The sequence below is a fragment of the Coregonus clupeaformis genome, chromosome 20 (assembly GCF_020615455.1).
Source record: "Coregonus clupeaformis isolate EN_2021a chromosome 20, ASM2061545v1, whole genome shotgun sequence".
Classification (NCBI taxonomy): Eukaryota; Metazoa; Chordata; class Actinopteri; order Salmoniformes; family Salmonidae; genus Coregonus; species Coregonus clupeaformis.
The window spans coordinates 39,252,478-39,264,650 of record NC_059211.1 but is presented as its reverse complement, the minus strand read 5'-3'; the positions used below and the strand labels follow the sequence as shown (position 1 = coordinate 39,264,650).

Below are 12,173 nucleotides of genomic sequence, written 5' to 3'. Positions count from 1 at the left end.
TAGCCTTTTAATTGTGTAAGAGAAATATTGTATGTCTCATGCCCCAGAACATAGGAAACACACACTCTACGCTCGCATTGTAGTTCTACACCTGAACTGATGGCTTTTATCGCCAAATATGGATGTTCCCTTTGTTCAAAGGAGCTGTCTGGCACACCCTTCTTTTCTCTATCTCCATCTCACTAAACACAGTGTTGTCACCTCCTCTCAGGTTGGATGGATCCATTTCCAGCTGCAGGATGTGATCACAGAGACGCTTAAGCAATGTCAGAGGAAGGCCCTCAAAATTGTCAAAGACTCCAGCCACCCTAGTCATAGACTGTTCTCTCTGCTACCGCACGGCAAGCGGTACCGGAGCGCCAAGTCTAGGTCCAAAAGGCTTCTCAACAGCTTCTACCCGCAAGCCATAAGACTCCTGAACAGCCTATCATGGCTACCCGGACTATTTGCACTGCCCCCCCCATCTTTTTACGCTGCTGCTACTCTGTTAATTATTTATGCATAGTCACTTTAACTCCACCCACATGTACATATTACCTCAACTACCTCAACTAGCCGAACATTGACTCTGCACCGGTACCCCCCTGTATATAGCCTCCCTACTGTTATTTTATTTTACTTCTGCTCTTTTTTTCTCAACACTCTTTTGTTGTTGTTGTTTTATTTTACTTTTTTATTTAAAATTAAATGCATTGTTGGTTAAGGGCTGTAAGTAAGCATTTCACGGTAATGTCTACACGTGTTGTATTCGGCACATGTGGCAAATACAATTTGATTTGATTAGATTTGATTGTTCTACATTACCCATGCAGATGTGTACGTTATGTCAGGAGCTTATTTTTGGGGCTGCGTGCTGAAAGACAAACGCTCGCCTTCATCTGAAGGGTTCATCAGGAGTTTAAGAGCAGTCTTTTGTTTCCCTCCTACAGGCTTTGACATCAGCGTCTGTGGATGATTCCGGTCCTCTCTGTCCATTTCTGTGTAGTATTGTCAAGGACTAGGCTATTATTTGTTCATGATATCAGTTGTCATGGCTCCATTTCAACGCAAATGTGACGCCCAGTTCAAAATTATGATAATAACAGATAATAATCTTTCTGTTATCTTTTTCTCATTATGCCCTAAGTACAGATTTATACCAAGTCTTGTAACTAGACAATATCCAAGTATGGCAAACTAACAGCAACTATGCTGGAGGAAAAGTCTAGCACAGTGGTCACCAACCTTTTCTGAGTCAAGATCACTGTCTGAGTCAAAATGCAAGCCGAGATCTACCGCTCAGATATTTTTAAAACATGACTTAAAAAAATGTAAGCCTAAGCAACATGGACCTATTAAAAACGGTTCTGTAGCAATGAGGTTTGTGCAGTAGGCTACAGGCCCAATACATTATCACTGCATATTGGCTATGCTTGAATTGCCCTGCCAATGTTGTTCTTCTCAGACCACTTTGAAATTATATTTCAAAATTTGCGGTATATGATCACACTGATAATATATCATTTTGAGAGCTTGGAACTGTAAGGTTCTATCTGCAAAAAGATGATTCTGAGATAATTGGCTTTAAAGTTCCGAACCCTCATTGGTTTGAAAAGTGTCAGCAATTTTTATATTTTATTATTTTGAACTTTATAACATGAATTGGGGTATTTAGAGCACTATATAGGTAGAGAACATTGAACAGAACACAGCTGTGTCAATAACTCAATTTGGACAAAAATGCAGATAGAACCTTAGTCCCAAGCTCTCGAAATGTTGTTGTATTACTTGTGAGTGAGCATAATAATTTGCTTTTTTTTTTAATTTTACTGGACTGATGGCCTGCATCTGATGGTCCATCTGAGGGGAGGGAGGGAGAGAGCAGCGGAGAAGCTGCCTCTTACCGTCCCTCCGCTGAGACTGACCAAAAAAGGCACACAGTCTTCCAGCTGATGGCGAAACTAAGTCACACTGCATTATTTCTGCATTAATTCATGTTGGTACTCCTATGACCAGAGAAAGTGAATTATTCCTCGATATTAAAAAAGACACAAGCCGCTAATAATAACAACGCAAGCTTATCGATACACTTTGCTACTCATTCATTGCAGCTGCAGTGCTGGTTGTAGCGTGAGTGGAAGTAGGGAGAAGCACGTTTTATGGCTTATAAAAGTGTTGACAATGAAGTGCTGAATAACAACTTAAACAGTAACTTACTCATAAAAACAGCAGCTGTTCATTGTATTTTATTGACAGTTTCTCTCTAGTAATGGTTTTAAAAGATTGGAAATCTCACAGTAATAACTTTGCTGTACGTTCGAGGAAACTGCAGACACAGTGATCTGAGCTATCTGATTGGCCAGTGGTAGGCCTATAGGTGCACTTGATTTGCTCTCTGGGCCTGCCGGGTAGGCAGAGTTTTACCTTCAGACACATTAAATGGTTAAAAATGGGAACACTTTGCCTTCCTGGTGCTAGAGCAGCTGAATCATGTGCAAAACAAATAAAAAAAGAGTGTGAAATGAAAACAATTAAAAATAGGAACATAAGGCTTTATCGTTGGGTTTTTTACAGAAATGTTTGGTGATCGACTAGGAATGCCTTGGAGATCGAACGGTTGGTGACCACTGGTCTAGCATTTTAATATGCAGTACGGTCGATCACCTCATCTTAAGGTGAAATATAGAGGAGTCAGACACTCTGCGTTGAAACACAGGTGGGTATAGCCGGCCAGGTAGGGATATCTCCCATCTTTTCCTTTGTCAGCGCTTCAACAGTGAAGCCTCTCTTGGGACCCAGATATAGAGGGGCAGGGAGCTATAGCACTTTTTTAAAGATCAGGGGCCGGTCCTGCCAGCATTATCATCCATAATAGCATTATGCCACGGTTCAACAGCCACAAAGACAGTTTCTATCAATTGGCCAGGCCCTGGTCGACAGTACCCCAGATACCCCCGGTGACCATATCTACCACAGACACGAATCCACCAGCTGTCAATCACCGTCACTCAGATGCATTTAATTAGGAGAGCAAGATGGCAATAACAGTGAGCCAGGAGCCAGGTCTTATTTTGGGTATTTATTTACTCAAATAGTGGTCTGGGAGGATAAAAATGCCTCCAGTAAAGATTGTCCAAATACAATCCCACACAAACAGAAGCTTTTATTTTCCCATAACGCATTACAGTATTTGTGAAGGGAAGTTGTGAATTTTGTAGGATTAACAACCCCAAGTGACAACTCAATAACCCGGCTGACTCTAAAGTAGAGTAGAATATTGTTGTTGGGGAGAATGTTTAGTGTAGGTCCTAGTCTGCAGGGTGTATGTATCTATCTATAACAGTCTCCCTAACAGATGGCCCAAACGGAGCTCTCTGCCATCTTCTAGTCTGCGGGCCGAGTGCGTCTCGACCATCGCCAGGAGCAGCAGCCAGTGCGTTTGTGTGTGTCAGAATCCCAGCTCTCTTCGCCGGCTGTGAGGAGGCTTCAGTCAGCCAACCAAGCTGTTGAGTGGCACCCTGTGGTGTGGGACTTGGGCCCCAGTCCTGTGAATCATGTTGTCTCAAGTGGTGCTGTGTGTGATGACATCAGGTATCCTACGTATCCCACCTCTCCTCCCAAATGGTATTTAACTACCACTGTTCTAGGAGACAGTGACCCAGGCCAGGTAGTGGTGTACAAAGATGTGGACTCCTCCACCTAATAGTGATGTCTGAATGACTCGTTCCTAACCATAACTGCTGCGAGGCTGGTTTACCATGATTATTGGGAATTGGAATACAGTTGTGACTGCAACTCCCCATTGATGACAGCAGAATGTAAGAAATGATCCATATCCAAACCTAGGTATTCCTTTGGATTGTTGCAGGAGTGCCGTCTTTGTGTTTAGTGGCCAACATGTTCAGGATTCAGAGAAAGTGGGATGTTGACGGTCCAGAATTGACATTTTGGAGGAAACGCATGGCAGAGACACTGATGAAGATTTCTGGTATCTCAAATTAGGGCCACTTATCTATTTAGAATAGCCCAACGTACTGTATCATTCGGAGCTCAACCAAGTGTAATAGCATGTATTTGGGGCCATTCTAATGCTCATGAATCCCTGGAGGCGTTTGACTGTTGTTCACTCATCTTCCAAGCTGGGTGGTGGATGTCATTTTCAAGGTGTTCAGAGATCTGTTTATGACTGACTGGTTTATTTATTACTGTTTTCCTCCTAAACTTGCCCTTTCCTAGGGTCAGGAACAGGGGGTCTTTCTGTCTACGTTATTTTGATGTGTCACTCCTGAGGTCAAAACAAGAGATACTGTTTGGAAATGTCAAACCAAATAATGTGTAGAATTGTAATGTAATGTCTTTATATTCAGTGACACAGAGCTAGTTTCAGTGTAATGCTCTGGTACTTCTTACCTTTAATGGGATCAGTAAAACACAATATGAATACTATGGTTAAGAGAATTGTCCTTTTAGCCAGTCTCTTTTGGCCTTTATGACGTGAGATGTGTTTTAGTTGTCAAATAAACAGACTTTTATGCAGACTCCATTAGATGTCTGTATTTGATGGGGACATTGAATAATGTCCTCAGAACCTTATCTCCCAAACAGATAGAGTCCTGTATTTACCCATTTCAGGTTAACCCTTCTTGTTAAAAAAGTTGTCAATGTGCTGTTCTTCCTCTTTTTTCATTCATCGTCTTGGAACTGGAATTGATTATTTATTTCTAATATCACCAACAGTGGGTGGATAAAGTGAATTTCTCCTTGTAATATTTAAAACAAAAAAGTTCAAAGCTCAGACTAAAATCCCAAGTTAATAAGAGGTCTGGGTAAAACGTTTTGGTTTTATTTAAAGAAAACTAAATTCTGCTTCAGTCTTTTATTTCTGTTCTTTTGCATCATAGTACTGTGTCTCTTGGTAGATGAACATGAACAAATTGAATCAGTCATGATTTAGACGATAAAATACATCAGTATTCCTTGAATGTAAGTTAAATGTGGTTTGGCTCAGTTATCTGCTTTTACATCATTTTGGCATGATCAATTACAGTGCCTTCGAAAAGTATTCAGACCCCCTGACTTGTTCCACATTTTGTTACGTTACAGCCTTATTCTAAAATTGATTCAATCATTTTTTTTCTTTCATCAATCTACACACAATATCCCATAATGACAAAGCAAAAATAGGTTTTTAGACATTTTTGCAAATGTATTAAAAACAAAAAATTGAAATATCACATTTATATAAGTATCAGACCCTTTACTCAGTACTTTGTTGAAGCATCTTTGGCAGCGATTACAGCCTCGAGTCTTCTTGGGTATGACGCTACAAGCTTGGCACACCTGTATTTGGGGAGTTTCTCCCATTCTTCTCTACAGATCCTCTCAAGCTCTGTCAGGTTGGATGGGGAGCATCCCTGCACAGCTGACTAGTCTCCCAGTCCCTGCCGCTGAAAACATCCCGACAGCATGATGCTGCCACCACCATGCATCACCGTAGGGATGGTGCCATGTTTCCTCAGGAACAGGGGGTCTTTCTGTCTACGTTATTTTGATGTGTCACTCCTGAGGTCAAAACAAGAGATACTGTTTGGAAATGTCAAACCAAATAATGTGTAGAATTGTAATGTAATGTCTTTATATTCAGTGACACAGAGCTAGTTTCAGTGTAATGCTCTGGTACTTCTTACCTTTAATGGGATCAGTAAAACACAATATGAATACTATGGTTAAGAGAATTGTCCTTTTAGCCAGTCTCTTTTGGCCTTTATGACGTGAGATGTGTTTTAGTTGTCAAATAAACAGACTTTTATGCAGACTCCATTAGATGTCTGTATTTGATGGGGACATTGAATAATGTCCTCAGAACCTTATCTCCCAAACAGATAGAGTCCTGTATTTACCCATTTCAGGTTAACCCTTCTTGTTAAAAAAGTTGTCAATGTGCTGTTCTTCCTCTTTTTTCATTCATCGTCTTGGAACTGGAATTGATTATTTATTTCTAATATCACCAACAGTGGGTGGATAAAGTGAATTTCTCCTTGTAATATTTAAAACAAAAAAGTTCAAAGCTCAGACTAAAATCCCAAGTTAATAAGAGGTCTGGGTAAAACGTTTTGGTTTTATTTAAAGAAAACTAAATTCTGCTTCAGTCTTTTATTTCTGTTCTTTTGCATCATAGTACTGTGTCTCTTGGTAGATGAACATGAACAAATTGAATCAGTCATGATTTAGACGATAAAATACATCAGTATTCCTTGAATGTAAGTTAAATGTGGTTTGGCTCAGTTATCTGCTTTTACATCATTTTGGCATGATCAATTACAGTGCCTTCGAAAAGTATTCAGACCCCCTGACTTGTTCCACATTTTGTTACGTTACAGCCTTATTCTAAAATTGATTCAATCATTTTTTTCTTTCATCAATCTACACACAATATCCCATAATGACAAAGCAAAAATAGGTTTTTAGACATTTTTGCAAATGTATTAAAAACAAAAAATTGAAATATCACATTTATATAAGTATCAGACCCTTTACTCAGTACTTTGTTGAAGCATCTTTGGCAGCGATTACAGCCTCGAGTCTTCTTGGGTATGACGCTACAAGCTTGGCACACCTGTATTTGGGGAGTTTCTCCCATTCTTCTCTACAGATCCTCTCAAGCTCTGTCAGGTTGGATGGGGAGCATCCCTGCACAGCTGACTAGTCTCCCAGTCCCTGCCGCTGAAAACATCCCGACAGCATGATGCTGCCACCACCATGCATCACCGTAGGGATGGTGCCATGTTTCCTCCAGAATTGACGCTTGGCATTCAGGCCAAAGAGTTCAATCTTGGTATGATCAGACCAGAGAATCTTGTCTCATGGTCTGAGAGTCCTTTAGCCACCTTTTGGCAAACTCCAAGTGGTCTGTCATGTGCCTTACTGAGGAGTGACTTTCGTCTGGCCACTCTACCATAAAGGCCTGATTGGTGGAGTGCTGCAGAGATGGTTGTCCTTCTGGAAGGTTCTCCAATCTCCACAGAGGAACTCTGGAGCTCTGTCAAAGTGACCATCGGGTTCTTGGTCACCTCCCTGACCAAGGCCCTTCTCCCCTGAATGCTAAGTTTGGTCGAGCGGCCAGCTCTAGGAAGTGTCTTGGTGGTCCAAACTTCTTCCATTTAAGAATGATGGAGGCCACTGTGTTCTTGGGGACCTTCAATGCTGCAGAAATGTTTTGGTACCCTTCCACAGTACTGTGCCTCGACACAATCCTGTCTCTGAGCTCTACGGACAATTCCTTTGACCTTATGGCTTATTTTTTGCTCTGACATGCACTGTCAACTGTAGGACCTTATATAGACAGGTGTGTGCCTTTCCAAATCATGTTCAATCAATTGAATATAATCCATTTTAGAATAAGGCTGAAACGTAACAAAATGTGGGAAAAGGGAAGGGGTCTGAATACTTTCCGAATGCACTGTATATCCTTTCAGGGTACATACATCTACCTCTGTGCCACATTTGGGGCTTTTATCACAAGGTTTACTATTGGGTCCACATTTTCAATTTAGCCGCACACCACTAGTATACAGAGGAGAGATACTTTTTTCAGTCTTCCATATTAACACAGAAATTCTGGTAAATTGAGTTTTTTTTGTTGGAAACTAGTTGCTTGACAAATTCATTTTTTTCTTGTTGAAATTATGACATTTTTGACCTGTTGATGCTTTTGGGTTAAGACCAATTTACCAAGACTGGTTCAAAATACATCATGGAAAAAAGTAGACTTTATTCTGTCACAGATATCCTGAACACCGGTAGTGTGAATAATAACTAAAATTAACTATGTGTTAATTAGCCAAATTGATAATGAGTAATTGCTTTGGTAAATCTGTTTCCAAAGCATCTGCCAGGATTCCTGTCACACTCAGTAGTAAACAGACATGCATAACTACATCTCTTTCTCTGTCTCCCATCAGGGCTTTCATTAGCATATCAGACGACAGCGATGAGGCCAGGGCTAAGCACCTGTACCAACAGTGGACAGACCTGGGCTTGACGGACGTCCAGCTGGCCAATTACAGTGTCCTCCTCAGCCTGCCTGGCCCCTCCTCCAGCAGAATTGTGGACCGGGCCAGCCATGAGTGTTTCCTGCCAAGCGGGAGTCAGTGTGACCCCAGGAACCACAACAACAACCCCACAGCAGACCAACACTTCTCCTACGCTGCCTACTCTGCCACAGGCAGTCTAGAGGTACAGCACACTCACCCTGTCTTATTCTCTGGTGGACAGCAGAAGGCAGTAACCCCAGGCTGGTTAATGCTATGTTCCCCAGTCATCTCCTGGTTCTCCACCACCAACTATTGTCACCATCTGTGTGTGCGGTATTCCCGACTTGGACGGTAGTAGCAGCCCTGCCCTCTACCTGGCTGGTTCCAGTTAGCTTTGTTTCTCATCCCTGCTTCTCCATCACAGCTGTGATCACCCAAAAGGCCACAGCGAAAGGTCAAAACTAAAATGTTAAAGTTGGTCCACAGTTCAGGTATATCAAAATCACAGCCCAATTTTCTGAGTCACAATACACATCCCTTCTCTGCAGAATATGAGCGCACTGCTGGCTACAGTCAGAATATTTACAAGACACAGGCGCAAATGCATCCTTGAGATTGAAGGTTAATCCAAGTCATTATGCAAATCTGTCCACACACTTGCAGACATAAGAAATATAGCAGGGCTATTTTTAGAGGTTATGCTTTCTGTCTCCAGGGCAACACAGAGAGAGAGGGTCTGAAGGAGATGGCTGTTATCCCCTTGAGTGCTGAGTGGGCTAAAGGCACAGGAGAACAGTTGGAGAATACAAAGTCTGAATGCAAAGTACACTCCAAGCCTAGTCCTCTGCATCTGTCTCCCCAAAACAGGAGTCAAAGTCATCCATCACCGGCCTGGTTCCATGCACTGTTCAGTGTGCTGCCTTGAATTAAATGGCATTTGCAATATCTAAACGTCAGTTTAGAAAAACAAATATGGCTAGTTTGATGGATGAAAGGCCTGGGGACTCCATAGTAATGTCCTGGGCTGAGGCTCCACGGGATCTGTCATCTCTGAGCCTGTCGCGGTGACAGAGGGGTCAGTGAGCAATTCGCATTATTCCACTCCCCATTCTCAGCATCACAGAGAGAGAGAAAGAGTAAAAAATGCACCACCTCTTACAGGAAAACATACTGACAGTTGTAACCTAATTGAACATATATGAAATATACATGCATTAAAAGCCTACCTTAACACAAGCCAGCCATCAGAGGATGTATAGAGAGAAATAGAAGTTCAAGTGGCAATGGAGATCAAATTCACTGTGCAGCTATACATTTTTAAAGAGCGGACATTATGAAGTTAATCACAAAGATCATGCTGTTCCACACTCAGTCTTTTACTAATGGCATAGAAATAGATTCTGTTTCATGAGTTTGTGGGGTTCATTTGGTAAAAGTCCTATTTAAAGCTGGGCAGTGACTATCTTTCTCTCAAACAGAGAAAATATGTGATTCTCTCTTTATCTTAGTCATCCAACTGTACTTTACTGCCTTGTCACATCATCTCTAACTTTACAATGAAAATTACTCTGGAACAATATAGCGAAGGAATGTAGACCGGAAGAAAACAACATCATCAACATCATTAACAACATGGAGTATAACGTGACCATTTTAGCTTGGTCGAGCTGTACGTCCTCAGCAGTCAGACCAAGATTCTCCTCAGGGTAATCAGGCTCTGTTTGAAGAATGAATTACCATTTTTTGAGCCCTGCAACACATTCATAAACTATACTCTTAGAAAAAAGGGTTCCAAAAGGGTTCTTTGCAGAGAGATAGGGTTCTACCAAGAACCGTTTTGATCTGAAGAACCCTTTTTAAAAGACAAAGGTTATTTTTAAGGCAAAGGGTTCTATGTATAATTTCTTACATCCTAAGAACCATTTTTGGAAGAAAGGGTTATTTGATGATTCTTTGGAAGGCAAGATGGGTTCTACATAGAACCATATACAGTGGGGAAAAAAAGTATTTAGTCAGCCACCAATTGTGCAAGTTCTCCCACTTAAAAAGATGAGAGAGGCCTGTAATTTTCATCATAGGTACACGTCAACTATGACAGACAAAATGAGGAAAAAAAATCCAGAAAATCACATTGTAGGATTTTTAATGAATTTATTTGCAAATGATGGTGGAAAATAAGTATTTGGTCAATAACAAAAGTTTCTCAATACTTTGTTATATACCCTTTGTTGGCAATGACACAGGTCAAACGTTTTCTGTAAGTCTTCACAAGGTTTTCACACACTGTTGCTGGTATTTTGGCACATTCCTCCATGCAGATCTCCTCTAGAGCAGTGATGTTTTGGGGCTGTCGCTGGGCAACACGGACTTTCAACTCCCTCCAAAGATTTTCTATGGGGTTGAGATCTGGAGACTGGCTAGGCCACTCCAGGACCTTGAAATGCTTCTTACGAAGCCACTCCTTCGTTGCCCGGGCGGTGTGTTTGGGATCATTGTCATGCTGAAAGACCCAGCCACGTTTCATCTTCAATGCCCTTGCTGATGGAAGGAGGTTTTCACTCAAAATCTCACGATACATGGCCCCATTCATTCTTTCCTTTACACGGATCAGTCGTCCTGGTCCCTTTGCAGAAAAACAGCCCCAAAGAATGATGTTTCCACACCCATGCTTCACAGTAGGTATGGTGTTCTTTGGATGCAACTCAGCATTCTTTGTCCTCCAAACACAACGAGTTGAGTTTTTACCAAAAAAGTTCTATTTTGGTTTCATCTGACCATATGACATTCTCCCAATCCTCTTCTGGATCATCCAAATGCACTCTAGCAAACTTCAGATGGGCCTGGACATGTACTGGCTTAAGCAGGGGGACACGTCTGGCACTGCAGGATTTGAGTCTCTGGCGGCGTAGTGTGTTACTGATGGTAGGCTTTGTTACTTTGGTCCCAGCTCTCTGCAGGTCATTCACTAGGTCCCCCCGTGTGGTTCTGGGATTTTTGCTCACCGTTCTTGTGATCATTTTGACCCCACGGGGTGAGATCTTGCGTGGAGCCCCAGATCGAGGGAGATTATCAGTGGTCTTGTATGTCTTCCATTTCCTAATAATTGCTCCCACAGTTGATTTCTTCAAACCAAGCTGCTTACCTATTGCAGATTCAGTCTTCCCAGCCTGGTGCAGGTCTACAATTTTGTTTCTGGTGTCCTTTGACAGCTCTTTGGTCTTGGCCATAGTGGAGTTTGGAGTGTGACTGTTTGAGGTTGTGGACAGGTGTCTTTTATACTGATAACAAGTTCAAACAGGTGCCATTAATACAGGTAACGAGTGGAGGACAGAGGAGCCTCTTAAAGAAGAAGTTACAGGTCTGTGAGAGCCAGAAATCTTGCTTGTTTGTAGGTGACCATATACTTATTTTCCACCATAATTTGCAAATAAATTCATAAAAAATCCTACAATGTGATTTTCTGGATTTTTTTTTTCTCAATTTGTCTGTCATAGTGGACGTGTACCTATGATGAAAATTACAGGCCTCTCTCATCTTTTTAAATGGGAGAACTTGCACAATTGGTGGCTGACTAAATACTTTTTTTCCCCACTGTATCATATTTCCCCATGCTCTATTTACATTTTCATTTACATTGTCGTCATTTAGCAGATGCTATTTTTTTTTTGGGGGGGTGGAGTAAGGAGGGGTAAAATGATTACTTTATCCTATCCCAGGTATTCCTTAAAGAGGTGGGGTTTCAAGTGTCTCCGGAAGGTGGTGAATGACTCCGCTGTCCTGGCGTCGTGAGGGAGCTTGTTCCACCATTGGGCTACCAGAGCAGCGAACAGTTTTGACTGGGCTGAGCGGGAACTGTGCTTCCGCAGAGGGAGGGAGGCCAGCATGCCAGAGGTGGATGAACGCAATGCCCTCGTTTAGGTGTAGGGACTGATCAGAGCCTGAAGGTACGGAGGTGCCGTTCCCCTCACAGCTCCGTAGGCAAGCACCATGGTCTTGTAGCAGATGCGAGCTTCAACTGGAAGCCAGTGGAGTGTGCGAAGGAGCAGGGTGACGTGAGAGAACTTGGGAAGGTTGAACACCAGACGGGCTGCGGCGTTCTGGATGAGTTGTAGGGGTTTAATGGCACAGGCAGGGAGCCCAGCCAACAGCGAGTTGCAGTAA

The 12,173-nt window shown here is 42.1% G+C and overlaps 1 protein-coding gene across 1 annotated transcript in view; it reads left to right on the top strand.

Annotated features, from left to right (window-relative positions):
• LOC121533381 (inactive N-acetylated-alpha-linked acidic dipeptidase-like protein 2) overlaps positions 1-12,173 on the top strand; it is a 199,904-nt gene that overhangs the window by 29,991 nt on the left and 157,740 nt on the right. Inside the window, exon 2 of the mRNA XM_041839270.1 lies at positions 7,941-8,214. Coding sequence (XP_041695204.1) covers positions 7,941-8,214 — 274 coding nt within the window. The remainder of the gene's footprint in view (positions 1-7,940; positions 8,215-12,173) is intronic.